We start from the raw sequence: 15,533 nt of genomic DNA on the forward strand, positions 1-15,533 counted from the left end.
ATAAAATTCACATGGATATTGTTTGTGTATGTTAAAAACTTCAGTGCCTTTTTTTAGCACCCCTGATCTGTAAATTGGATTGGTAAAATCTAAAAGTAAGCAACTTATATAATTGTTAAAAACTATAATCCTTCTTAAAATTAAAAATATTTTGACTTTGAAAAGTATCGCCTTGTGTAGAACATACTAATCTTTTTTAAAATGTTGACTTTCTAGTAGGTGTTGGAAATCTGCAAAGGACATCCAGCCAACGAAGTACCCTTACATACCAAAGAAATAATTACGCTCTGAACACAACAGCTACCTATGCGGAGCCCTATAGGCCGATACAGTACCGAGTGCAAGAGTGCAATTATAACAGGCTTCAGCATGCAGCGCCGGCAGATGATGGCACCACGAGATCCCCATCAATAGACAGCATTCAGAAAGACCCCAGGCAAGTACTGGTCGTGAGTCAGCAGAAAGCTACCACATCTCAGGAGCCAACCAGTGCCTTCATTCTGACATTTCAAGTTGCCATGTCTATTAAAATATCAGGAGTTCCATATCTCTAATGTTTCCATTTGCTTTCCAGCTTTATAGGTCATTGAGGTTAAGTTCATTTTAAAAATAGATTCCTTCCTTCAGTGTTTTAATAGTAAGAGAATGCATAGGTCTGTGTGAGTATCTGCATCATCCATCATTAAAATACTTCACTAAGGCAACTATCTAGGATATGGGATAGCCTCTTAGTCTGAATTACACAGAAGATTTTATTTTTGTTTTTTGTTTTGTTTTGTTTTTTTATTTATTATTTTTTTTTTAATATTTTTTTTTATTTTCCCACTGTACAGCAAGGGGGTCAGGTTATCCTTACATGTATACATTACAATTACATTTTTCCCCCCACCCTTTCTTCTGTTGCAACATGAGTATCTAGACAAAGTACACAGAAGATTTTAAAGGATCATTTTATGCCTTTTCCTTTATCCTGACTTCCTAGATGATGGCTTCAGAAAATGCATATGATTGTTGTAAACTGGGAAAGACCAGTGTCATGTATGTTTTGAAATGTATTGATCAATATTGTGTTGTGCTTTCATCAACTCGGTCCTTTGAAAAGCTTTCTGCTATTTAAAGGAAAATTGTTTTTAAGAAATTCTCATATCTCAAAAGCAAAAATATTTGGCAAGTAATAGATGTTTCCTCCTTTTAATTTTAAAATGTAAAAAACATGTTTTATTAAGATAAGTATGAGTCATTTAGTACTTGATTGATTTTTTGAAAAACTGGCTTCATCTTTAATGAAAGCCATTTAAAATATTCAGGAAATAAAGATATTTAAAAACTGCAAGAGAATTTTAACTTCTGAAAGAGTGAAATTATTGCTAAATTTCAAGCAGCTTGAGTGTTATTTTAAGGCATGTAATAGCAAGATTTCATTCATTCTTCACCCACAATTAGTTGTTTCACTGAAAAATTATTGTAATTGTCGATTCATTTATAGCAACCTATCAACTTATTCTAATGAATATGAATTAAAAACATGAGTAAGGTTTTGGTTATTAAAACAAAATTACCTAAAGTAGTTTTGAGTTGAGTGGGAAGCCCCCTGCTTCACTAAAACCACTCCACCTATTCACTCGTTTGCCTAAAATTCTTTATAGCTTATACATACATTTGGTTCTGCTGCTTCTGTTTTTCATCCTTCTGTCATTTTAAGGATTTTTTTTTAATTGTCTGATAGCACCTCTGGTATCATTAAATCAAAAATATTTTCACACGATTTTACTTTTGAATGTCCTCAAAAGAACAAAAGACGAGGGCATCCTAATAGATGCAAAAATTCTCAAAAGAGAATTCTAGGTAATTTAGACCACACCTCGGCTGAACCTGAAGAGAATAGAACAGCTACCCAGAAAAGCACTGATTAGAGCTTTGAGTTGGGTAAGCATTCCTAAAGATTTTAGTTTTAAACTCTGATATCAGCTGATTCACTATACACAAGGATTTCATGTCTGATAATTTACTTCAGTTATTCATAGTTTGATAATTTCATAGTCTAATGCATAAAACTGTTATGTGAAACTTTACTCATATTACATTTTGTAAGATGAATAAATGGTTATAATAATAGGTACATTTATTCTGGTTGAAACGAATCCAGATGAATTTGTGGTTTGACTATTCAAATCAAAGTAAAAACTCATGACAATTATTACTTAATTCTTATTTTTAAAAATAGAAACTTTAATATTTGTATTCACTTCTAAACCTGGTTTCTTTGTCTTCAGTGCTACATTATAATTAGCCTGAAAATTTCCCTGTAAGACCAAAGAAGTTGTTGATGTTTTCTACATAAAAGGATGTGTGTTTTTTAATAGTTGCCTAGTTTGGAAGCAAAATTTATTAGTAGTACAGATAATTCATTTGAAGAGAGTAACAAAGTGTTTCCTATGGAAAATGACAGTGATTGAAAGAATGACCGTATTCGTGGTGTTCTTTTTGAGCAGGGCTTCAGCTGTGATGGCCAACGGAATAATTTCATTTATCATCCCCTTGACCTTTTTGTTGTTGTTAAATGTTTCACTTCTACACACATTATAAGACCCATAATATAGTATTATCATTTTTACTGTAAATAGTTGTCTTTTAAAGAAATTAAGTTAATTTTTTAAAAGATAGTCTTTTTTTTTTTTTTTTTAGGGCCATACCCGCAGCACATGGAGGTTCCCAGGCTAGGGGTCCATTCAGAGCTGTAGTTGCTAGCCTACACTGCAGCCACAGCAACACGGAATCTGAGCCTGGTCTGCAGCCTATACCACAGCTCACGGCAACGCCAGATCCTTAACCCACTGAGCAAGGCCAGGGATCAAACCGCAACCTCATGGATGCCCTCATTAACCACTGAGCCACAACGAGAACTCCAAAAGATAGTCTTTTTATTAACGTACATATTTATTTATAGTTCTCTTCCTATCTTCCTATAAATTCTAGTTTCTATCTCTACTCATTTCCCTTCAGCCTAAGGAACTTTCTTTAGCCTTTCTTGTGTTTCATGTTTACTGGCAACATTCTCTCAGCTTTAATTTATCTGAAAATGTTTTTATTTCACTTATTTTTAAAGGATATTTTTGCTAGATATAAAATTCAAGACTAACGAAGTTTATCAATGCTTTAAAAAATGTTGTTCATTGTCTTCAGACTTTCATTGTTTTTGATAAGAAATCAGCCAACATTTGTGTCATCCTTCTCATGAGGTAGTATATCTTCTCTCTGGCTGCCTTTGAGATTTTTCTTTATCAGTGACCTTCAGCAGTTTTACTCTAACAAGCCTAGGTATAGTTTTCTTCATATTTAACCTGCTTGAGATTCACCGAGTTTCCTTAAATGTTGGTTAATGATTTTACTAAAATTGGGACATTTTTAACCATTATTTTTTAAAATATTTCTTCTGACCCCAAATTCACTCCTCTCCTGGGATAACTTAACATCATCTCACAGGTTACTGAAGTTCTGATCATTTTTTTTTAATTTCTTTTTCTGTCTGTCCATCAGATTGGACATATTTTTATTGATCTGTCTTCACATTTGCTGTTTTTTTCTTCTGTGGTCCCCAGTCTATTGCTAAGCCCATCCAGTGAATTTTTTTTCAGATACTTGAATTTGGCTTTTTTATGGTTTTCATGTCTCCAGTGACATTCCCCATCTATTCACTCCTTATATACATCTTTTCCTTTATGTTTTTGAGCAAAATATAATAATCATTTTAAACTCCTCTGATCATTCCAACATGAGTTTTCCTCGGGTCTGTTTGTTTGAGGTTTTATACATCCTTGTGAGTGATATTTTCCTGTTTCTCCTTATGCCTAGCAGTTTTAAATTATATCCTAATTGTTGTCAGTGACACATTGTAAGAACTTTGGCTTATGTTACAAGTGTTTTTGATCCCATCACAATTGGTTTTGTTCTTTGTTAGGACAGGTCTATTTTAGATTTATTTTATTTCTAGTGCATGGCCCCTCTGTGACATGGTTCTTACTCCTAAACATGTTCTTTGTGGAGATTAAATGCTGAGGTAATCAGTAAGGTCTATGCTATGGCTGGGCTGAAAGTCCAATATCATCTGGTATATGTCCAGCTCTCCTTCCAGCAGCAGCTACTGTCCTACAGCCCAACTAAGGACTTGTGCGTAATCCTTACACAGTATCTCCTATGGATACCTCTCTGCTCTCCAGTATCCTACTCTGCAAATTTTAATCTATTTGGCATCTCCAAATTCCAGTCTTCCCCCTTCAATTCACTGAGTCCATTATGCCCATTTGAACTCATTTACTGTGCCATGATCCAAAAGTGCCCTTGAGCAGAAAGCCAAGTAAATATGGGTTCCCAGGATGATACACCCCCTTTCAAGGATTACATTCTTATGTTACTTAATGTCTAGGAGCTAAAATGTGTGTAATTTTCTCATACATTTAGTCCAGTTTAATGGTTGTTTATGGTAGAAAGGTGAAGTTCAGTACCAGTTACTCTATCGTGGCTCAAAGCAGAAGTCTGGGCTTCTATTTTAATGAAGCAAATCTTGGCAAGCATTGATGCCATCCAGCCAGTCTATGAATTGTTTAGGGGTCTTTCCAGGGTAAATTTCTGCTGAAAATTAAGGTTGTGGTTGATTCCAACCAAGCCCAACTGCCCATCTTCAGCTGGACCCCACCCTTTGTGTTGTCTGGCTCTGGTTGTACCCCAGATGCTAGGAAATCTTGACCATCCCTGTGCCCTTCAAAGACGACAAAAATGTGTGTTTGTAGTGATTGAATCATCAAGGAAAGATCAAATCAAATTGCCTTGCACTCTACTAATTACAGCATGGATTTAAAATATAATAGGCTTTAGACAGATTTTTCATCAAAAACAGTGAACATAATTTTAATGCATAAAAGGAAATCTTTTTTTTTTTTTTCACTTTTTTTAAGGCCACACCCGCAGCATATAGAAGTTCCCAGGCTGGGGGTCCAATCGGAGCTGCAGGTGCTGGCCATAGCCACAGCCACAGCAACGCAGGATCTGAGCCACGTCTGCAACCTATCCTACACCACAGCTTATGGCAACAAAACTGGACACTGGATCCTTAACCCACTGAGCAAGGCCAGGGACTGAACCCATATCCTCCTGAGTACTAGTTCGATTCATTTCCGTGAGCCCCAATGGGAATTCCAAAAGGAAATCTGTTTATTACAGAGAATGCCTCTACTTAGTATAGTTCATTTTTCAGGAATGATGAATAGTAGTAAAAACATTTAGCATAATTCATAATATGTAAAGTACTTTAACATGCATCATAGTATATAATATCATATCATAGTATGTAAAGTACTTTAATGTGCATCGCCACAATTTAATCATCACAGCCAGCCTACGAAGAAGTTAGCAATGATAGTTTTATTGTTCCTATTTTCCAGATAAGGAAACTAAAGTTCTAAATAACTGGTTTGCAAAATCATGTCGCATTTGAAGGACCTGAGGCTTAAAGATAGGCAATCTAACTTCTGTGTTTTTTTCCAGCCTTTCTTGGCATTTGTGGTTTCCTTAAGGCCTGTTAATGATGATAGCATCCAGTTTGTCCCCCAAGCCAGAAATCTCCATCTCACTCTTGACTTCAGTTTTCAGTAAATCATCTGGCAGCCATGCAAAGAGTAGATGGGAGAGAGGGTGATATTGAAATGGAGAGAACATGTAGGAGTCATGTAGAGGGTCCAGACAAGAAGAAAATGGATGGATTTTATTATTATTAAATATTTTGGAGGTGATCAATGGAATTTGCTGATAGGTTGGATGAGAAGGATAAAGGAAAGAGAAAAATCAAAGATGGTCATATTTTATTTTTAGCAAATGTGGAGATAGTGTATAGTTTCTTTGCCACCAGTCTTTTCTGATTCTGGTACATTTTCTACTTGGCCACCAGAGTTATCTTCCTTATAACTGTGACCGTGTTGCATTCTCTCACACCAGCTTTAAAACCTCCACCAGCGTTATGTTCCTTGTGTGTTAGGGCAATATAGAGACCACTAACCTCCACTTCTTAATTACTAATCATAAGTTCCTTGTCTATCTATATCTAATGTTACTTGAGAGTGCTTACCTCAACGGGCCACAGTCAAGGTAGGTGAGGTAATGCCTGTAAAGCTTTTAACATAATATCTGATACAGATGAACTCTATAAGTAATAATTTATGTTGTTGGTATGAAGACTAAACATTTTTGTTAGGCATACAAGACCCCGTACATAAAATCATGTCTTATTCAATGTTTGTATATCCAGCAGCTGGTATATCACCTGTAGCCCAGTAAGAATTCACTAATGAGGGGTTGGTGTGTGTGTGTAGATGTAGGATGACCTTTGCAGTGGATGAGACAGTTAAAACATGGAGCCTTCCCAGGGAGACTGTGGGCTTAAAAACTGGACAATATAAGTATCACTGGGTCATTAATTTAAAGCTTTTTTTCTTAAGGCTTATTCAGGAATAATTCATCTTTTAAATGATTTTTATTTTTTCCATTATAGCTGGCTTACAGTGTTCTGTCGTCTTTTTACTGTACAGCAAAGTGACCCAGACATACATATGTATAAACATTCTTTTTCTCACATTATCCTCCATCATGCTCCATCATAAGTGACTAGATATAGTTCCCAGTGCTATACAGCAGGATATCATTGCTTATCCATTCCAAAGGCTATAGTTTACATCTATTAACCCCAAATTTCCCAGTCCATCCCCCTCCCTCCCCTTCCCCCTTGGCATCCACAAGTCTGTTCTCCAAGTCTGTGGGAAGATTCACTTGTGCTGGATATAAGATTTCAGATATAAGTGATATCATATGGTATTTGTCTTTCCCTTTCTGACTTACTTCACTTAGTATAAGAGTCTCCAGTTCCATCCACGTTGCTACAGATGTCATTATTTTGTTCATTTTTATGGCTGAGTAGTATCCTATTGTGTATATATGTACCACATTCTCTTAATCCATTCCTCTGTTGATGGACATTTAGGTTTCCATATCGTGGCTATTGTGAGTAGTGCTGCAAAGAACAGGCGAGTGCATGTGTCTTTTTCAAGGAAAGTTTTGTTTAGGTATACATCCAAGAGTGGGATTGCTGGGTCATATGGTAGTTCTATATTTAGTTTTCTGAGGTACCTCCATGCTGTTTTCCATAGTGGTTGTACCAGTTTACATTCCCACCAACAATATAGGAGGGTTCCCTTTTCTCCACACCCTCTCCAGCATTTGTTATTTGTGAATTTATTAATGATGGCCATTCTGACTGGTATGAGGTGGTACCTCATAGTAGTTTTGATTTGCATTTCTCTAAATGCTGAGCATTTTTTCATGTGCTTGTTGGTCATCTATATATCTTCTTTGGAGAAATGTCTATTCATGTCTTTTGCTCATTTTTCAATTGGGTTGTTGGCTTTTTTGCTGTTCAGTTGTATAAGTTGTTTTAGAGATTAAGCCCTTGTCAGTGCATCATTTGAAACTATTTTCTCCCAATCTGTAAGTTGTCTTTTTTTTTTTATGTTTTCTTTTGTTGTGCAAAAGCTTGTCAGTTTGATTAGCTCCCATTGGTTTATTTATTTTATTGTTGTTGTTGTTGCTATTTCTTGGGCCGCTCCTGCGGCATATGGAGGTTCCCAGGCTAGGGGTTGAACCGGAGCTGTAGCCACCGGCCTACGCCAGAGCCACAGCAACGCGGGATCCGAGCCGCGTCTGCAACCTACACCACAGCTCACGGCAACGCCGGATCGTTAACCCACTGAGCAAGGGCAGGGACCGAACCCGCAACCTCATGGTTCCTAGTCGGATTCGTTAACCACTGCGCCACGACGGGAACTCCCAATTGGTTTATTTTTGCTTTTATTTCTGTTGCCTTGGGAGACTGACCTGAGAAAACATTTGTAAGGTTGACATCAGAGAGTGTTTTGCCTATGTTCTCTTCTAGAAGTTTGATGGTGTCTTGTTTTGCATTTAAGTCTTTAAGCCATTTTGAGTTTATTTGTTCATGGTGTGAGGGTGTGTTCCAATGTCATTTATTTTTTTTTGTTTGTTTGTTTTGTTTTTAGGGCCGCACCCACAGAATATGGGAGGTTCCACGCTAGGGGTCTAAACGGAGCTACAGCTGCTGACCTACACCAGAGTCACAGCAACGCCAGATCTGAGCCACATCTGCGACCGACACCACAGCTCATGGCAACTCCGGATCCTTAACCCACTGAGAGCGGCCAGGGATCGAGCCTGCAACCTCATGGTTCTAAGTCAGATTTGTTTCCACTGCACCAAGACAGGAACGCCGCAATTTCATTGATTTACATGTGGCTGTCCAGTTTTCCCAGCACCATTTGCTGAAAAGACTGTCTCTTTCCCATTTTATAGTCTTGCCTCCTTTGTTGAAGATTAAGTATAGGTGTCTGGGTTAGGACTAATTCATTTTGATTAACAATTTACTTCACCTTATTAATAAAGTCTGAAAATTTGTTGCTTGTGAGCCATTTGTAAGAAGATATATTTATGTAATATAAGCATAAAATCACATTTAGCAAGGGTTCCAAACAGTGAGCCAATTAAATAACATTACAAAGCTCTGATAATATAATGTTACCTTAAAAAAAACATAGTATAATAGTATGTATATGTATTTAGTATGAATGTGTTTTAATTGTAAAAGAAACGGGATGGCATAGAGGAGTCTGAAGGCTGATGCCTGGGTCCAAATGTTGCTCAGTTCTTGACTAGCTGGGTGACTTTAGGCAAGTCACTGAGCCTTTCTGCTTCAACTTCCAAATACTTATGGCTGCTATAAGAATAAAGGAATTTGTATAATATATAATATATTATATATATACAATGGCTAGGATAGTGCCTGGCATGGAATAGGTGCTCATGAAATATCATGTGCTATTTAGTAACAATACGATTTTTTGAAAAAATATTTCCGCACACATGTGCACACTCGGTTGCATATGTGAAAAGAAGACCAGCAGAAAATACCAGCAGTGGTTTTCTCTAGATGTAGGATTACTGTAAAAACATTTTATATTATGTTTTATGTTTCTTATAATCAAGAGCAACCATATACATTAAATTTCTTGCAAATCATCAGGCACACAGTGTTTCCACTAGCCCTTCTTCCTCCCTACTCAAGTGAGACATCTCACCTCACTGAAGTGTGGTTATTTACCTGAGCCTTGCACCTGCAGCTTTCTTACATAGGTAGAAAGGCATAAGATTAGAATCAGGAGCTGGAAAACAAGAATGAGAAAGTTACTCCTATTCAGAGCTTCCTTTGTTCTCCTGGATCTTTCTGTGCATCTGTGCATCATGATTTCTTTCTGATCATAAGCATCTGGGCCTCTGCATATGTTCATCACCAGGAAAACATTATTCACATGTATGTGCATTTTTAAGATTTTTTTTGCCATTTCCAGTTGTGGTCTCAGCCTCTTCTGACAGATGTTTAGTTCAGTGTCCTGCTAGAACAAGGGCCATCCTTTATGAATCCATGTTTTTCTCATCCAGGGAGTTTGCGTGGCGGGATCCCGAGTTGCCTGAAGTCATTCACATGCTGCAGCACCAGTTCCCTTCAGTTCAGGCGAACGCCGCCGCCTACCTGCAGCACCTATGCTTTGGGGACAACAAAGTGAAGATGGAGGTACAGGACCAGTGCCCAGGATGCCAGAGTTGGGGGTGGGGGTGATGGGCAGGGAGAGCCCTTCCATTTAGCAGTGGCAGGTTGTGTGCTTAAGAAATGACCAGATGTCATCTAGAAGCCCTTTTAAAGGGATCTATTTGGGGGTGGCAACACTCACGGCATATGACATCTTGATACTACTTACTCTTTTACTTCTCAGCTATGCTTTCAGTATTTCTCAGGAAAAAACTGGGATGAGAGTATTTTTTGAAGTGCATTTAGCATTTTCAAATCATATGTCCACCTACTAGCTTATTTATAAAACAAGCAAAATCAATTTAACCTGCATTTTAAAAGTATTTTCTCAAAATCTGTTGGATACACAGTACATTATGTACTTATGACCTCATGTATTTTATGAGAGTCTGCTCACAATTGGTGCCAACACAAAATTAAGTGAAGTTACAAAAGATTTATAACAATTACTAATACTAAACATACATGAATATTTTATTTCAGATTTTAAGGTTTAGGGGCATTTATAGAAACAGTGAGTCATTGATATTGGCTAGATTTGATGTTGTAGGCATTTTTTTCTCCAGTGTCAGACTTTTAAATGTTTTTCACCCCTTAAAATTCCAAACACACAGTTACAGACCTAAAGGTGGAAACTAAATAAAGCCCCCAAATATTTCCATACTAAGTGGAAGAAAATTTAGGGAGAGTAGCCTAGAAAAACAAATGACTTCCGTCAAAAATCCCTTCCTATGTTGTCTTTGACCCTGCACTCGGCTTTTTTGTGCATTTGCTCATTGCACTCAGAAGTGACAGCATAATCCCTGTGTGCCTTCAGAGGGTGGAGTGTGGACTGTGCTGCCTGCATGTGGCCATTAATCTATTTCAGTCTCCCTTCCCTTCTTTAAGCCATGAACCTGTGAAAAGAGCTTCCTCTTGGAGAATGTCCTTAAGATTTATGGAAAATGTGTTACTTGGAATAGAAAGTAACCTTCTGAAATAATCTGGGGCTGTCTGTTTTCTGCGCTCCTTCTGTAACAGACTTTTATTTGATCTTCGATTGACCACATGTCATTTAGGCCTGGTACCTTCTGTTTTTCACTCCAGGTGTGTAGGTTAGGAGGAATCAAGCATCTGGTCGACCTTTTGGATCACAGAGTTTTGGAAGTTCAGAAGAATGCTTGTGGTGCCCTTCGAAACCTTGTCTTTGGCAAGTCTACAGATGAAAATAAAATAGCAATGAAGAATGTTGGTGGGATACCTGCCTTGTTGCGACTGCTGAGAAAATCTCTTGATGCAGAAGTCAGGGAGCTGGTCACAGGTGGGTAAAGAGTGTGATCTTGTCTTGGGGGAAGTGTGAAAACTATCTAGTCTCTGCCCTTGTGTGGTGGCATTGTGAAGGACCCAGGAGGTCTAGGTAGGAGGCAGTGGAATAGTGCTCACAGCTGTGACAGGCTGTGTCTCTACCAATCTCCTGACTCAGAAGGCACTTGCCTTGCCACAGCATCACCACTGTTAACATCATTTACGGTACTTGTTAATGCGTAAGTATCAGCCAACAGATGTCTTGTTCACAGAGAGCTGAATACGTCATTTTTCATTACATATTCCATAGTGATTACTTGTTTTAAATAGACTGGCTCTCCTCTATCATGAAAATAAACTCTATTTAATGGATTGGCTACCTTCCATTTCAGGTCAGCCAATGTCGGAATGCTTGGTGGTGTCTCAGATTCTTCTCTAGGTACTGAAGATATAAAGATGAGTAAAACTAAGTCCCTCCCCTCAGGGAGTACTTTGACTCCAGAGGAACACAAGCGATTCTGTGAATGTCAATGAGGAGTGCAGGTGCTAGGACTCGGTACATGTTGCATTGGGCGCAGAGCAGATGGGTAAGGAAGTTCCCTGGTCAGTCTGAGGCCAAAGTTGGCCTAAAGGTGGAGGAGGCATTGGCTGGGTAAGCAGGGGAGCTATGTCCAGTTACAAGCAGAGGCTTGGAGACAGCCTGGGATGTGGGGGTGCAATTACCAACAGGAGGGTGTTGCCAAAGGAGTCGAGGCCAGAGAGGAACACAGGCCTGGTTGGGGAACTGGTGAGAGGAATGTGTCCCACATGCAGGTGGGGGTGATCACAGGGAGTCTAGAGGTGATAGTCCAACTATATCAGTGGGAGAAAGAAGGGGTGGGCAATGGATAAGAGGGAACAGTGAGAGAAATAGCTCATGGCCTTGGCATGATAGTCCAGTGTGGGAAGTGAGAGACCCAGAGGAACTGAGCAATGCTGTGTTTTGAGGTCAAGGTGAAAGAACAGCTCTGCAGGAGGGCAGATTAATGGCGGCACCATTTATCATAAGGAATTAGGGGGAAGCACTGAGTATTCATTGGTAGGAAAACGGTTAAATAAATGACAGTACATTCACACAGTGAAACCACATATAAAAGGTAAAATAAGTACATTAGAGCTTTCTGTAGCAACAAAGATAAATCTCTAGAATGATTTGCAGAATGATAAGCACAGCATGATACTCTGGTGTAAGTTTTAAAATATGCAAGTTGAAGCTATAAATTATTTTTTGATATAGGCACATGCAATAAAGGTAAAATTTTTCATTGGAATGATAAAAGACAGATTCAGGATAGTGATTACATTTATGAGGTGCAGGTGGATAAAAAGGGAATGGGGCGTATAATCCACCTCTGCTTCTTTAAAAAGAAAGGGAAATTGGAAACAAGATAAAATGTTAACACAGCTGACCCTAGAACAGCATGGGGGTTGGCGGCGCTGACCCTCTGTGCAGTCAGGTCTGTATGTAACTTATAGTCGGCCCTCTGTGTATGTGTTTCCTCTGTATCTGTGGCTCCGTATTCATGGATTCAACCAACCACTGATTGTGCAGTACTATTGAGTTTTTACTCTTGAAAAAAAGTATACTCATAACTGGACTCATGCAGTGCAAATCCATGTTGTTTAAAGGTTAACTATTTAATAAAGCTAGGGGTGGTGGACACCTGCATGTTCATTTCATATTTGCTATGATATTTTTCATGCTTGAAATGGTTAATTTAAAAAATTTTAACAACACATTTTTTCAAAATTAATCCCATTCTCCACTATCTCCCACTATGAAATCAGAGCTGCAGGTTCCATCAGCTGTAATTCAATAACACTTAGAAATACAGAAAACCACCTTAAACCTAATATTTAAGGTGAATAAACGTTCTCATAAGATATTAATGTTCAAAATAAGTACCCTGTACTTCAAATAAGGTATGTAATTTATGTACTAAAAGTATAATACACCTTATAGATAATCTTACACTCCAGAATGAACTCCCTGCCCTAATGTAGCTTGAATATTAATGCTTTAACACATCTAAATTACATATTATTTATTTCATGTACTCCTGCTTTCTCAAGTGCTTTTGACGCATCAAACCCCCTCTCACAGCAAAAAAAAAAATAAATTATTTACATACTATGTATTGTGTATTTATATAAAATGAAAGTTAGAACAAAATAAATAGAATTAGGAAAAAAAGATTAAACACATACCTATTCTAGAAGTTAAAACAGTCACTATAAATCCAAAAATTTGTCCTAAGCTCCCTGTTAGGGAGGCGTAGAGGAGATGGTGTTATTTGCAATATATGGGGGTTTTTTTCCCTTGTTTCAATTTCTTTCCCATTACTTTGAACTTACTGGATAACACTCAAGTATTTTCTCCCAGGAACTCACCTGTGCAGCCAGCAAGGCTGCAGAATGATGCCGGTGGGCTCCCCATGGGGCAGCAGCAATCTAGGGACAAGCTGACCTTGGAAGCATGGCCTCCACTCAGATTTGGTTTTCTTTTGATTAACTAGGCAGATTTATCATGACTTGGCCATTACATCCATAGAGTACAGCTTTTGTCTCTTCTGTCATAATTTCTCACAGAAAGAAGTCTTGGCTGGGTTTTTGTTTCTGAGGTTTTATCCTCAGGATAAACTGAGCTGAAAGAATTTGTATGATTTAGTGATAAACAGGAAGTAAAGTGCATGAAAGTTTAGTGATTTTTTTTCATTTTAGAATAAATCCAATTTATTTGAAGTCGAGCCAGACTTTACTGCTAAGGGCTTTTCTATACTAATTTACCTGGTGCATACCCTGGATGTGAGTGCTGATTTAGATGCTTTACTCCACATTTCAGCATTTCTGTGTGGGTACAGTACTAAATTGCTGAGAACAGAAGATGTTTTAATCTTGGACCTTGACCTTGAAAGGAGGATATGAGTTTTCCTAATTCAAAAGGCTATTACCCTAATAGATTGTATCAGTTCCAGTGTAAAACTAGCAACAACCTCTGATATTTCTTTTTTGGAAACAGCTGCCAGTAGGTTTTAGGCTTTTTTTTAGAAGTATTTTTTTGGCCGTACTTACCGGGTAGGAAATATTAAGATCTGCTTTATAGCTGTACTTTTACCTGCAACAATTTATACTGAGTAGACTGATTGCTTATGAAATATTTTCTTCATAAGTAGTCTCTGCTTTGGAATGGGAGTAGGCAGTATGTAAACAATACTCTCAACCAACAATATGCAAAGGAAGGTTGGGCCAGAAGACTTCAGAAGTGAGTTTCCAGTTTTAAAATGCTAAATGTCAGCCCAAGTTTGATTTGTATGTAAACATTATCCACCTAATATGAAACTACCAAGTCATAATATAAATCTCATATAGTTGTTTGGGTGGAGGTGGGAGTTGAGTTACCATGTGTATATATATTTGTAGGTTAATATTTATGGCAATAAGAAAAAACACTCATCCACATTTCTCAGTCCCACAATTTAGTGGTACCAACTTTAACTGAGGATCAGTAATGTTTTAAGAGTAACTAATCCTTGATTTGTTTTAAAGAATAACATCAAGAGATCCTTGGGAGTTCCCGTTGTGGCGCAGTGGTTAACGAATCCGACTAGGAACCATGAGGTTGCGGGTTCGGTCCCTGCCCTTGCTCAGTGGGTTAACGATCCGGCGTTGCCGTGAGCTGTGGTGTAGGTTGCAGACGCGGCTCGGATCCTGCGTTGCTGTGGCTCTGGCGTAGGCCGGTGGCTACAGCTCCGTTTCAGCCCCTAGCCTGGGAACCTCCATATGCCGCGGGAGCGGCCCAAGAAATAGCAACAACAACAACAACAATAACAACGACAACAACAACAACAAAAAGACAAAAAAAAAAAAAGAGATCCTTGAGCTCTTTCATTAACTGTTCCTCAAGTCAAACACAAGCTGTCTTTAAATCAAGAGGTTGAAGGGGGCCTCAGAATTCATTCTGCCCAGTCAGCCATCCAGTGCATGAAGCCCCTATATGACTTCCACACGTAGCTGCCCACCATGTGCTTGTATCCACCAGGACAGGGAGCTCATTAATATGTGGGGTTAAGACTGAGCAGCAGGGTTATCCAGAAAACAAAAGACAATAGGTAAGAAAGATAAGCCCTCAGGAGTTCATTTTGCTTATGAGTAGCCCTATAAGTGAAGACCGGTTAGCCCTAAATCCAGCCTTTCAGGCCTTTCCTAACTAGGAACCATTTTCAGTAATACATGTTCTCCAAACATGGACAGTGGAATGCTGTGTGACCACACACACTCCCCCACCCCCAACCCCAGCACTCCCTATCAGCTGCCCATCTCCTAAAAGGTCCCCTTTGAAAACAGCATAATTCTTCCAAATTTTAATGTTCTGCCACTGTCTCCACAAAATACTATGGCCCTGGCCGACCTTGCACCATGCTTGGCATTTGTAGGTATGCCCTAAAGTTTTTTCAGTGTCTATTACGGTCCACTTAGCATCGTGAAATGTTAAAGCAGGGTGGACTGTTGTGTT

The 15,533-nt window shown here is 38.5% G+C and overlaps 1 protein-coding gene across 1 annotated transcript in view; it reads left to right on the plus strand.

Annotated features, from left to right (window-relative positions):
• The window catches only part of PKP4 (plakophilin 4), a 176,314-nt gene that overhangs the window by 124,356 nt on the left and 36,425 nt on the right, over positions 1-15,533 (plus strand). Inside the window, 3 exon segments of the mRNA XM_047772669.1 lie at positions 217-436; positions 9,550-9,682; positions 10,784-10,997. Coding sequence (XP_047628625.1) covers positions 217-436; positions 9,550-9,682; positions 10,784-10,997 — 567 coding nt within the window.

This window comes from Phacochoerus africanus, chromosome 3 (genome assembly GCF_016906955.1).
Source record: "Phacochoerus africanus isolate WHEZ1 chromosome 3, ROS_Pafr_v1, whole genome shotgun sequence".
Taxonomy (NCBI): domain Eukaryota; kingdom Metazoa; phylum Chordata; class Mammalia; order Artiodactyla; family Suidae; genus Phacochoerus; species Phacochoerus africanus.